Source organism: Oncorhynchus tshawytscha, unplaced genomic scaffold (assembly GCF_018296145.1).
Source record: "Oncorhynchus tshawytscha isolate Ot180627B unplaced genomic scaffold, Otsh_v2.0 Un_contig_7015_pilon_pilon, whole genome shotgun sequence".
Classification (NCBI taxonomy): Eukaryota; Metazoa; Chordata; class Actinopteri; order Salmoniformes; family Salmonidae; genus Oncorhynchus; species Oncorhynchus tshawytscha.
In genome coordinates this window covers 138,183-151,170 of record NW_024609765.1, presented here as the reverse complement: position 1 = coordinate 151,170, position 12,988 = coordinate 138,183, and the positions used below count along the sequence as shown (strand labels likewise).

The 12,988-nt window shown below is 43.9% G+C and overlaps 1 protein-coding gene across 1 annotated transcript in view; it reads right to left on the bottom strand.

Moving 5' to 3' along the window:
* Positions 1 to 874: 874 nt before the first annotated feature.
* tbl3 (transducin beta like 3) overlaps positions 875 to 12,988 on the bottom strand; it is a 29,347-nt gene continuing 17,233 nt past the window's right edge. The window contains exons 18-23 of the mRNA XM_042317749.1: positions 9,008 to 9,066; positions 6,675 to 6,778; positions 4,154 to 4,225; positions 3,468 to 3,626; positions 2,953 to 3,046; positions 875 to 1,767 (exon numbers count right to left, since the gene is read on the bottom strand). Coding sequence (XP_042173683.1) covers positions 1,359 to 1,767; positions 2,953 to 3,046; positions 3,468 to 3,626; positions 4,154 to 4,225; positions 6,675 to 6,778; positions 9,008 to 9,066 — 897 coding nt within the window. The 3' untranslated portion in view covers positions 875 to 1,358. The remainder of the gene's footprint in view (positions 1,768 to 2,952; positions 3,047 to 3,467; positions 3,627 to 4,153; positions 4,226 to 6,674; positions 6,779 to 9,007; positions 9,067 to 12,988) is intronic.

Genomic DNA, 12,988 nt, shown 5'->3' with positions numbered 1-12,988 from the left:
CTGAGTCCACTGGTTTATAGAGCTCTCCCGAGTCCACTGGTTTATACTGTTAGAGCTCTCCCCCTGAGTCCACTGGTTTATACTGTTAGAGCTCTCCCCGAGTCCACTGGTTTATACCAGAGCTCTGGTCCACTGGTTTATACTGTTAGAGCTCCCCGAGTCCACTGGTTTATACTGTTAGAGCTCTCACTGGTCCACTGGTTTATACTTTATAGCTGGTTTATACTGTTAGAGCTCTCCCTGAGTCCACTGGTTTATACTGGTTTGGTTTATACTGTTAGAGCTCTCCCTGAGTCCACTGGTTTATACTGTTAGAGCTCTCCCTGAGTCCACTGGTTTATACTGTTAGAGCTCTCCCTGAGTCCACTGGTTTATACTGTTAGAGCTCTCCGGGTCCAGAGCTCTCTCTGAGTCCACTGGTTTATACTGTTAGAGCTCTCCCTGAGTCCACTGGTTTATACTGTTAGAGCTCTCCCTGAGTCCACTGGTTTATACTGTTAGAGCTCTCCCTGAGTCCACTGGTTTATACTGTTAGAGCTCTCCCTGAGTCCACTGGTTTATACTGTTAGAGCTCTCCCTGAGTCCACTGGTTTATACTGTTAGAGCTCTCCCTGAGTCCACTGGTTTATACCAGAGATCCCAGACTTTAATCAGATGTGACAGACAGATACACAGGGTGACAATATGCTGGACCAGTCTAATAATGTGGCAAAGGAATGAAGGCTTGACCTTTTCACCCTTTCCTGTGTCGTGGTTTATGCTCCTATGGGAATTTAATGTTAAATAAGTTAAGTCTTCAAACATACTATTTTACATGAACATATTGGTTGATGTTTAAAATGAATACGAACTTATTAAAAAAGAGCACAATAAATACAAGGCATACATTTTATTCCAGATGCATGTGTAATCATGACAAACAAAATGTTTATGTGGAAGAGCAGGACTGCACAACAACATACAAATATAAAAATTCACAAGCACTGGTTTCTGTTGAAGAATGGGGAAGAAGTTACGGGTAGAGCCTCGACAATTTCTGACCTCTAGTAGCAGGCTTCCACTAGGTACCATTAGTAGGCTTCCAATAGCACCCTGAGTTTTTCCCGATGAGCTAACATGGTGAGGAAAAACTTGTGGCACTATTTATGAAAAATGACACGTTTTTCCAAAATGGCTGCCAGCCAGGCCTATTGACCTCAAAACCAGTTTATTATAAAAGGTCATTCAGGACCTGCTTCTCTGTCTGTCAGTGTCTATAAAGCCACACTGTTGCTCCAGGCAGTGGTCCATGCTGAAGGAGACTCCCGCGGGTTCACACTCAGGCATCCTTAGTGGGCTTGATGTCAGACAGTCTGCCATCAGCTGATGATTGCTTGGAGGGGTGGAAGGGACGCTGCAGACAGGAGGATCTTAGCCTCTGTTTGGTCTCCCCGGTCCTCCTCTCTTGAACTCTCCTCACTGCCAGAATGATGGTTGCCATTTTCTTTTCCGTTCTGTCCATTTTCTTCCCTTTGTCCCCTGACTGAGGCTTTCCTGGTGATACTGACTTCATCATCATCCTCCTCCTCCTCCTCCATGTTGGCCGGGCAGTTGGTATCTTCCTCGAGACCACCATCCTCCTCCACCACTCCCTCATTCCATCTCTCCTCTCCATCCCCCTGTTCCTTAGTCCCATCTCCACCCTCACCTGGTCGCTTGTCAATCATGAACAGAGGGTGTGGCACCTGAAGAGAGGCGGTGTCCATCTCCTCATCCTGCGAGTCCATACTGCAAAAGGATATGACATCACACATCAGCAACAAACAACAAAGGAGGTCAAATATCCATATAATTCACGTGTCACACAGACCCATGTTTGCTCTGTCGTATTTCCTGAAGCTGGACTCTAGCTGGATTCTTATTGGGTCTTAAGACCATGTTGAATAATTAGGCTGCATACTTCCTATTACATCATACATTAGGGTACTGCAGAAGACCTCTTTATGCTTGACCCATGACAATGACTTTCTAGATAATGACTTCAAATAATCATTCTTCAAACCTGACCTACAGCCTCATTCTTCCAGACGTTTCAGTGTTGATTTATTGGAATTTACTCTCCATGGTACAGTATGTGATTGAACAGCCTCTGATTGATCTCCTGCTGATTCCAGTACCTGGTTATCACTGTTAACATTCCTCAATAAGTTTGTTATTCATCATTACAGTGCTGACAAAGCTTATAAACGGTGTCCCAAATGGCACCATATTCCCTATGTAGTGCACTACTTTAGACCAGAGCCCTAGTGAAAAGCAGTGCACTTGTATATAGGCAATAGGGTGCCATTTGGGAAGCAGCCATAGAGAGGGAATGTGGTTTCAGAATGAAGTCTACAACAGTACTTACAGAAAAACATCAGTTTGGTTACACAGGTATTGGTCTCAAACCACAGATATGTGAAAGTCATCTCTCTTGCCCAGATACATTCCTATGAACGACAACAGCCATTGTTCTAGACTCAGATTAGATCTAGAGCAACCTTCGCGTGGCATACTGTCAACGCTGATAGGTCGGATGACTGCGTCTTGCTACGAAATTACTTAGAAGGCTACAAGGAAACATGAAATCAAACAATTGAACATGTCTTTCACTTCAGAGAAGCGAATCCTAACAATTGCTTAAGTCGAATTTCCACTTCAGTCAAAGCAATGATATTGATGGAAGACTAAGTGAAACACACTTAAGTGTATGTTAGAATCTGTTTTAGGGCGAATCCTGTCATCGCTATCAATCCCTATTAAAAGAAACTCGAAACAATGAAATGTATGTGTTTTTTATTCTGAATCTTTCTAAAAGCAATGTATTTGAAAAAACATTTGAAAGTCATTAGGCAAGGCTGTGTAGTGTTAGTATAAGCCCTGGATTGTGATTGGTGGGTGTTGTGTTTAAGGCCCTCCCCTGGTCACCCTCACCTGGCTGGAGCTCCTGTCACTCTCATCTTCTGCCACATGTAGTCCAGGAACATGGAGGCCTGCAGCAGACGGCCTATCCTTTGCATGTGCCTCTCTGCGGGGACGAAGTGTCAAATCAAACAAGGGAACTGTATCAACAAACACGTAAAGATGCGCACACACAATCAGCAGACACCATCACTAACACACACAATCAGCGGACACCATCACTAACACACACAATCATCAGACACCATCACTAACACACACAATCATCAGACACCATCACTAACACACACAATCAGCAGACACCATCACTAACACACACAATCAGCAGACACCATCACTAACACACACAATCAGCAGACACCATCACTAACACACACAATCAGCAGACACTTTCTCTGGCATCAGTGGTTGGATTCCTTCACTATTATTCAGAAATTAAAACATCATACATGATCTGCATGGAGGTAGTTGTCACGTCTGGCGTGAGTCTATACATCAATGTGACTAACCCACACACCCCACCTCACCAGTGTAAGGTATGAGTCCCTCCAGGTGTGCGCGTGCTCCTTGGTACTGGAGCAGCTCTTCAGGGGAAAGGTGTGTGAGCATCACCTGGATCACAGCCTGGGCGTCCAGACAGCTCCGGGCATTGGTGTTCCACACAGCACAGTAGCGCAGCATAGACTCTGGGGGGGGGAGGGAGTAGAGAGAGTCAAGGTTAGGATTACACGGACCATTAACATACCCGGAACTTTATCACGGGCCATTAACATACCCGGAACTTTATCACGGGCCATTACCAAACACAGACCTTTATCACGGACCATTACCATACGCAGAGCTTTATCACGGACCATTACCATACACAGACCTTTATCACGGACCATTACCATACGCAGAGCTTTATCACGGGCCATTACCAAACACAGACCTTTATCACGGACCATTACCATACGCAGAGCTTTATCACGGACCATTACCATACACAGACCTTTAACAAGGACCGTTACCATACACAGACCATTACCATACACAGAACTTTATCACGGGCCATTACCAAACACAGAGCTTTATCACGGGCCATTACCATGTGGCTCCATCACTATATTGGATATCCACCAAGCACAAAACGTTTTCAGAATGTTCTGCAACGTAGTAAAAACAATGTTTTTTTTGGGCCAGCTTAGTATATCCCAATCCTTTCTGACCTCACCTTTCTGGTCCTGACGCAGCTTCAGCACAGTCTTCTCCAGCTGCTTAGCACCATCTTCCCCCTGGCGGATCGCTAGAGGCCACACAGGAAAGTCACGAGTTCACAGACAGTACACACAGAGTAACCCACATCAGATATAGAAGCCTATGATCCTGGCACACATAACCAGGGTCATGGCACACCATACATAACCTAAGTTCAATGGCCAGTCTATTAAAGACTTACATTACTGCAACTTTCCCTACAAACTGCATTACTTTTGACCAGAGCTCTATGGTGAGCAAAAGTAGTGCACTAGATAGTAAATAGGGTGCCATTTGGGATGCAGCCTAGTACGCATCATCATGACCTAAGTGACCCATCCCATCTACAACCCCATTCTAGACCCTCTAGTGTCAGTATGACGGTCCATTGTTATGCCAATACAATGACCTCTGACCTTCACGGTCAAACATGGAACCCTAGTCTCTCCCATACAGTTATTTTAATGGATTTTAACACTAGAAGTGCCGAGGCAGTCATTTTAACCACATATGAATTTAAAATGTGTATATACATATGCCATTTTTAAAGCCATTACCCTTCAGTTCTTGACTTGTCCTAAATAAGTATTTTTAACACACGTATATTATATGTTGTTAGAATTTCAATATGTTAAACAGAATGTGTTCGAAGTAGTTCTAAGAGGACATGTTGTTTTGGAGCTGCACTAGTGTGTTGACCATATACACATGATGTTCCAACACCAAAATGCCTAAACACCGAGTACGTGAACACTCCTGTGTTTATAAACTGTACCTTCATTTAGCTCAGAACCTGATCTCTCTCAGGCCATGTTATATAGGCACGAGACAGAAGTAAACGGTCCGAGACGGAAGTAAATGGCCCGTGAGACGGAAGTAAATGGCCCGAGACGGAAGTAAAGGGCTCGAGACGGAAGTAAAGGGCTCGAGACGGAAGTAAAGGGTCGCAGACGGAAGTAAACGGTCCCGAGACGGAAGTAAACGGCTCGAGACGGAAGGGTCCCAGACGGAAGTAAACGGTGTGAGGCGGAAGTAAACGGTTCGAGACGGGCTGGTACTATCGGAACTTGTAAAATAAGAAATATAATTCTTGTTGTGCAACGTTTTGCCCTAATGAACACCACCCAGTCTCTCTCATCCATGATCAATACAAGGAATGTCTAAAACAAGTATGTTGCAATCTTCTTTGTTTCGATAAACAAACACCAAAGTGTACCTATGCACAACTATTTATGTTTTGGCTCAGAAGAAGGTCAATGTAGTGAACATAAAGGCCTGGAATGTGGGTAGAGTGATTTGCTCCATTTAGTCTATTTGCCTCGAAGGCCTTGGTGTCAGACTGTCAGTGGACCTGTCTGTATGCAGGTCACGTCATCCATTAACTTAATGACAGAGAGGTTTAGAGAGTCTGAACTGGTTACTGAGTAATGTTGCTCTAAGTAGTCCTCGTTATGTAGAGTTCCCACAGGTCTAGTCTGGAGGACTGAGGGAGTACTACAGAGGAAACAGTAGGATAATAGGTAGTGACAGGGTGGAAGGTGAGTGACACAACCCCCTTGGGTTGTGCCATGGCGGAGATCTTTGTGGGCTATACTCAGCCTTGTCTCAGGATGGTAAGTTGGTGGTTGAAGATATCCCTCTAGTGGTGTGGGGGCTGTGCTTTGGCAAAGTGGGTGGGGTTATATCCTTCCTGTTTGGCCCTGTCCGGGGGTGTCCTCGGATGGGGCCACAGTGTCTCCTGACCCCCCCTGTCTCAGCTTCCAGTATTTATGCTGCAGTAGTTAATGTGTCGGGGGGCTAGGGTCAGTTTGTTATATCTGGAGTACCTCTCCTGTCCTATTCGGTGTCCTGTGTGAATCTAAGTGTGCGTTCTCTAATTCTCTCTCTCGGAGGACCTGAGCCCTAGGACCATGCCCCAGGACTACCTGACATGATGACTCCTTGCTGTCCCCAGTCCACCTGGCCGTGCTGCTGCTCCAGTTTCAACTGTTCTGCCTTATTATTATTCGACCATGCTGGTCATTTATGAACATTTGAACATCTTGGCCATGTTCTGTTATAATCTCCACCCGGCACAGCCAGAAGAGGACTGGCCACCCCACATAGCCTGGTTCCTCTCTAGGTTTCTTCCTAGGTTTTGGCCTTTTTAGGGAGTTTTTCCTAGCCACCGTGCTTCTACACCTGCATTGCTTGCTGTTTGGGGTTTTAGGCTGGGTTTCTGTACAGCACTTTGAGATATCAGCTGATGTATGAAGGGCTATATAAATTAATTTGATTTTGATTTAATTTGACAACATTAGCCATGTGGAATCCAGCAGCTATTTCTGGAGATGTGAGGAAGAATCTGGATGATCAACATACTGTATGTACAGTGTGGAGAAAACATGTGAGAGACGAGAGACAGAGGGTAGAGAAATGTACCTTTGATGACGTGGAGCCCGGTGTGTGTGTGGATGTGTAGTAGGATATAGAAGAAGCGAGAGAGGACAGAACTATACCTTTAATGACTTTGAGCACAGTGTGTGGCTGGTCCAGGGAGATGGCCAGGCCCAGAGCCTTCAGGTACTTCTTCTCATGAAGCAGGTTAGACAGCTCCTGTTTCCTGCACAACACAACAACACACCACTACATCTGAAAGTAGAAAAAAAACGGGGCTGCGTTCATTACGCACAAAACAGGACTGGGACAGTGAGGGACCACCTGGATCTGTCCAATAAGAAACGCACATCTTTGTTTCCCATTGCAAAACATCTTAAAACGTTAACGTGCCCTAATAAACATGACCCAGAAAAGACGCACAAACACGCGCATGCAACTCCTATGGTCATTGTCATATTATTTCTCTCTCTGGCATCAGTGGTTTGATTCATTCACTATTATTCAGAAATTAAAACATCATACATCATCTGCACAGAGGTCAGTCCATAGGAGTTGCTGTCTTCTCCTAAATGTTAAGGAATCAGATGAAGTGGCAGCGACGTTCAGAAGCAAGATATATTACACGCTCATCGTCACACACCAGCTCTTTATTTAGCCGGAGGCTGTTTCCTTAAGACAGAGGTAGTATTTCTGCAGCCATTAGCTCAGCTGGGTGGTCCATGCACAGAGGTACACTATAGTGTATGAGAAACCAGTGGTGGGTGGACAGTCTTATCAATCCCCGTGGTTATCCTTACATATTGTTCCAGACAACAGGTCGTGACTTTTAAAAGGAACACTAACAGGTGGACCAAAGGAAGACAACATTTCTATGTCTGGACCTACACCACCGTGTGTGTGTGTGTGTGTGTGTGTGTGTGAGATTAGAAGTATGTAAATAGGACATGTTATCCACCTGGACTTCTGACCTCTAGTGTGGTTAGGCAGTGGGCAAACATTGGTCTAACAAACCCTTGATCTGTAGATATTTATCAGCTGTTGGAAGAAAGAAAATGGGTCATAGTGGTTAAACTCAGAATACTAACCCCCTCACCAACCACGACCCTAAACTAAACCAATGACCCTAGTTTAACCACTGACCCTAAAGTGAACTGCTGACACTAAAATGAACCACTTACCCTAAACTGACCACTGAAAGTAAACCAAATTCCATTTCCAAATTGTCCTCATTGAAAAGCATTGAAGAATTGGAATTTCAGTGCATTTGCTGAACCACCTACATGTAAAACCTATATGCACTGTATGTCCCAAGCAAAAAATCAAACCTTCAACCTTTGTCTATCAGCACAATGCTCCAACCAACTGAACCATCTGTATCAAAGGATGTTTTAATGCCCAGTTGATATCTGTATCGAAGGTGAAGGATGTTTTAATGTCCAGTTGATATCTGTATCAAAGGTGAAGGATGTTTTAATGGCCAGTTGATATCTGTATCAAAGGTGAAGGATGTTTTAATGCCCAGTTGATATCTGTATCGAAGGTGAAGGATGTTTTAATGCCCAGTTGATATCTGTATCGAAGGTGAAGGATGTTTTAATGGCCAGTTGATATCTGTATCGAAGGTGAAGGATGTTTTAATGGCCAGTTGATATCTGTATCGAAGGTGAAGGATGTTTTAATGGCCAGTTGATATCTGTATCGAAGGTGAAGGATGTTTTATTGCCCAGTTGATATCTGTATCGAAGGTGAAGGATGTTTTATTGCCCAGTTGATATCTGTATCGAAGGTGAAGGATGTTTTATTGCCCAGTTGATATCTGTATCAAAGGTGAAGGATGTTTTAATGGCCAGTTGATATCTGTATCAAAGGTGAAGGATGTTTTAATGGCCAGTTGATATCTGTATCGAAGGTGAAGGATGTTTTAATGCCCAGTTGATATCTGTATCGAAGGTGAAGGATGTTTTAATGGCCAGTTGATATCTGTATCGAAGGTGAAGGATGTTTTAATGGCCAGTTGATATCTGTATCGAAGGTGAAGGATGTTTTAATGGCCAGTTGATATCTGTATCGAAGGTGAAGGATGTTTTAATGCCCAGTTGATATCTGTATCGAAGGTGAAGGATGTTTTAATGGCCAGTTGATATCTGTATCGAAGGTGAAGGATGTTTTAATGGCCAGTTGATATCTGTATCGAAGGTGAAGGATGTTTTAATGGCCAGTTGATATCTGTATCGAAGGTGAAGGATGTTTTAATGGCCAGTTGATATCTGTATCGAAGGTGAAGGATGTTTTAATGGCCAGTTGATATCTGTATCGAAGGTGAAGGATGTTTTAATGGCCAGTTGATATCTGTATCAAAGGTGAAGGATGTTTTAATGGCCAGTTGATATCTGTATCGAAGGTGAAGGATGTTTTAATGCCCAGTTGATATCTGTATCGAAGGTGAACTCACTTGAGTATCTGGTCTTCCTGCTTCGCCTGCTCCTCTGCCTGCTCCACCTCGGTCACGTCCTACAGGGGTAAGGCACACACAATACATTTATCATGTCACTCATTCAATTGATACAACAACATAACTGTCTGGCTAAGTAACAGTTCTAGATTTGCCATACAAATATACCCCCAGTTTTAAAGACATGTAGCATCTAGTTTAAAACTTAACCTGAATCGCTAGAAGATCTAGGATGGGTGTGACAATAGTTGGAATAGTTAGAGTACCAAGACACTCACTAAGCTCATTTACATTAAATCAGTATTCACACCTTTCATGAATCCTTTTCATAAAGATCTGAAACGCAATGGATATCACGGCCAAGTTCCAAATCCAGTCTGGTGTCATTTCTGAATCGTTCTTGGCATGAAGTGGCAAACGAGGCGTTGCCTGGTTTCATTAGCTTCGAGGAACACTTATGTAACAGGCTGAATTCCCATCTTTCATAATACAGGCAGGTATGCAGCATACAAAAGAATGGGTGACCATCTCCATGACTAGTATTTACCACTGCATCCTGGCAGATGGAGGTGTTATATAGACCGCATGAAGACCTTTATTTATTTACCACTGCATCCTGGCAGATGGAGGTGTTATATAGACCGCATGAAGACCTTTATTTACCACTGCAGCCTGGCAGATGGAGGTGTTATATAGACCGCATGAAGACCTTTATTTATTTACCACTGCATCCTGGCAGATGGAGGTGTTATATAGACCGCATGAAGACCTTTATTTACCACTGCAGCCTGGCAGATGGAGGTGTTATATAGACCGCATGAAGACCTTTATTTATTTACCACTGCATCCTGGCAGATGGAGGTGTTATATAGACCGCATGAAGACCTTTATTTACCACTGCAGCCTGGCAGATGGAGGTGTTATATAGACTGCATGAAGACCTTTATTTATTTACCACTGCATCCTGGCAGATGGAGGTGTTATATAGACCGCATGAAGACCTTTATTTACCACTGCATCCTGGCAGATGGAGGTGTTATATAGACCGCATGAAGACCTTTATTTACCACTGCATCCTGGCAGATGGAGGTGTTATATAGACCACATGAAGGCCTTTATTTACCACTGCATCCTGGCAGATGGAGGTGTTATATAGACCGCATGAATACCTTTATTTACCACTGCATCCTGGCAGATGGAGGTGTTATATAGACCGCATGAAGACCTTTATTTACCACTGCATCCTGGCAGATGGAGGTGTTATATAGACCGCATGAAGACCTTTATTTACCACTGCATCCTGGCAGATGGAGGTGTTATATAGACCACATGAAGACCTTTATTTACCACTGCATCCTGGCAGATGGAGGTGTTATATAGACCACATGAACACCTTTATTTACCACTGCATCCTGGCAGATGGAGGTGTTATATAGACCGCATGAAGACCTTTATTTACCACTGCATCCTGGCAGATGGAGGTGTTATATAGACCGCATGAAGACCTTTATTTACCACTGCATCCTGGCAGATGGAGGTGTTATATAGACCGCATGAAGACCTTTATTTACCACTGCATCCTGGCAGATGGAGGTGTTATATAGACCGCATGAAGACCTTTATTTATTTACCACTGCATCCTGGCAGATGGAGGTGCTATATAGACCGCATGAAGACCTTTATTTACCACTGCATCCTGGCAGATGGAGGTGTTATATAGACCACATGAAGACCTTTATTTACCACTGCATCCTGGCAGATGGAGGTATTATATAGACCGCATGAAGACCTTTATTTACCACTGCATCCTGGCAGATGGAGGTGTTATATAGACCGCATGAAGACCTTTATTTATTTACCACTGCATCCTGGCAGATGGAGGTGTTATATAGACCGCATGAAGACCTTTATTTATTTACCACTGCATCCTGGCAGATGGAGGTGCTATATAGACCGCATGAAGACCTTTATTTACCACTGCATCCTGGCAGATGGAGGTGTTATATAGACCACATGAAGACCTTTATTTACCACTGCATCCTGGCAGATGGAGGTATTATATAGACCGCATGAAGACCTTTATTTACCACTGCATCCTGGCAGATGGAGGTGTTATATAGACCGCATGAATGCCTTTATTTATTTACCACTGCATCCTGGCAGATGGAGGTGTTATATAGACCGCATGAATGCCTTTATTTATTTATCACTGCATCCTGGCAGATGGAGGTGTTATATAGACCGCATGAAGACCTTTATTTATTTACCACTGCATCCTGGCAGATGGAGGTGTTATATAGACTGCATGAATGCCTTTATTTATTTACCACTGCATCCTGGCAGATGGAGGTGTTATATAGACCGCATGAAGACCTTTATTTATTTACCACTGCATCCTGGCAGATGGAGGTGTTATATAGACAGCATGAAGACCTTTATTTACCACTGCATCCTGGCAGATGGAGGTGTTATATAGACAGCATGAAGACCTTTATTTACCACTGCATCCTGGCAGATGGTGTTATATAGACCGCATGAAGACCTGAATTTAGCTGAAGGCTGCTTCCTTTATGCAGAGGTCACTCACGTGCACACAAACACGTGCATGCACACACACCTGCCAACTCCTATGGTCATTGTCATATTTTTTCTCTATTTTTCTCTCTGGCATCAGTGGTTTGATTCCTTCACTATTACTCAGAAATGAAAACATCATACATCGTCTGCACAGAGATAGCGGTCACGTCTGGTGTTACTATGACAATAGGAGTTGTCTTCTCCTAAACATCAAGGAATCAGATGAAGTGGCGGTAACATACTGCACATGATACAGTACACAGTCATTGCCACATCAGCTTTTCACTTGATGTTTCCTTAAGGTACAATATCTGTAGAATAACCACAGCCATGAGGTCAGCTGGGTGGCAATGCTTCCAAATCATCATCATGAAACCTGTCACCAATGCCTAGGGGAGTTATACCTGGAAATGACATGGTACTCACTGAGGTTAACAGGAAGTAATGCAATGGTATGAGCTCTTTCCATGACATAGACTGAAGTGAAGGTTAGTGTTTGATAAGATTAAAGACTCTCTCGGGGAACCACTTCACTCCCTGCTGGCTTCAATGCTTCCTCTCGCTGTGCCTCTCCTTTTCCTCCTTCATTACAGCCTGACTCACCACCGTGTCACTACAAAGAACATTTATTTTGTTATGAAAACTTATAGTAGCCAATCTTTTGATTATAGCTAGGTTCATTTCAGTCAACTACTCCTGCTGGGGGTCAGGCTCTGTTCAACGTTAGCTTCTAACTTCATCCTTCTAGCCAGCTAGCTACCTGGCTAATAACCAGAGCCCTTGCGCTACATAGCAGGCTAGACATCTCACTGAAGTATCAGCGACTATTTACCAGTTGTACACTCATTCTCTGAGTCAGGGAGGGAGGGGTCGTTTGGCGGGTGTCTGTTGACACGGCAGGAGTTGAGGGATGTTAAAATCATTTCCACTGTCAGCAGAGTCTCTCCGCTACGTGCCACTGTAGGTCTGGGCTGAGGTAGTTGATTTCACCTCTCGGCCCATGCTATGTCGTGGGTAGTGTTTCCCGTTGGACAGAGTAGTGAATGAATGCACTGCTAACAAGGCAAATCTGGGGGAGCAGGCGAACATAACGAGCATAATGAATCATTCATGATTCCAGTCGTTCTCACGATAATTACATTTTTAAAAAGGTTATCAAACGCTATTTCACAAATAAAAAGGTGCGTAAACAGTGTTTACCCTCCACTACATCCCTGGTTGGATAGTTTACCCTCCACTACATCCCTGGTTGGATAGTTTACCCTCCACTACATCCCTGGTTGGATAGTTTACCCTCCACTACATCCCTGGTTGGATAGTTTACCCTCCACCTCATCCCTGGTTGGATTGTTTACCCTCCACTACATCCCTGGTTGGATTGTTTACCCTCCACTACATCCCTGG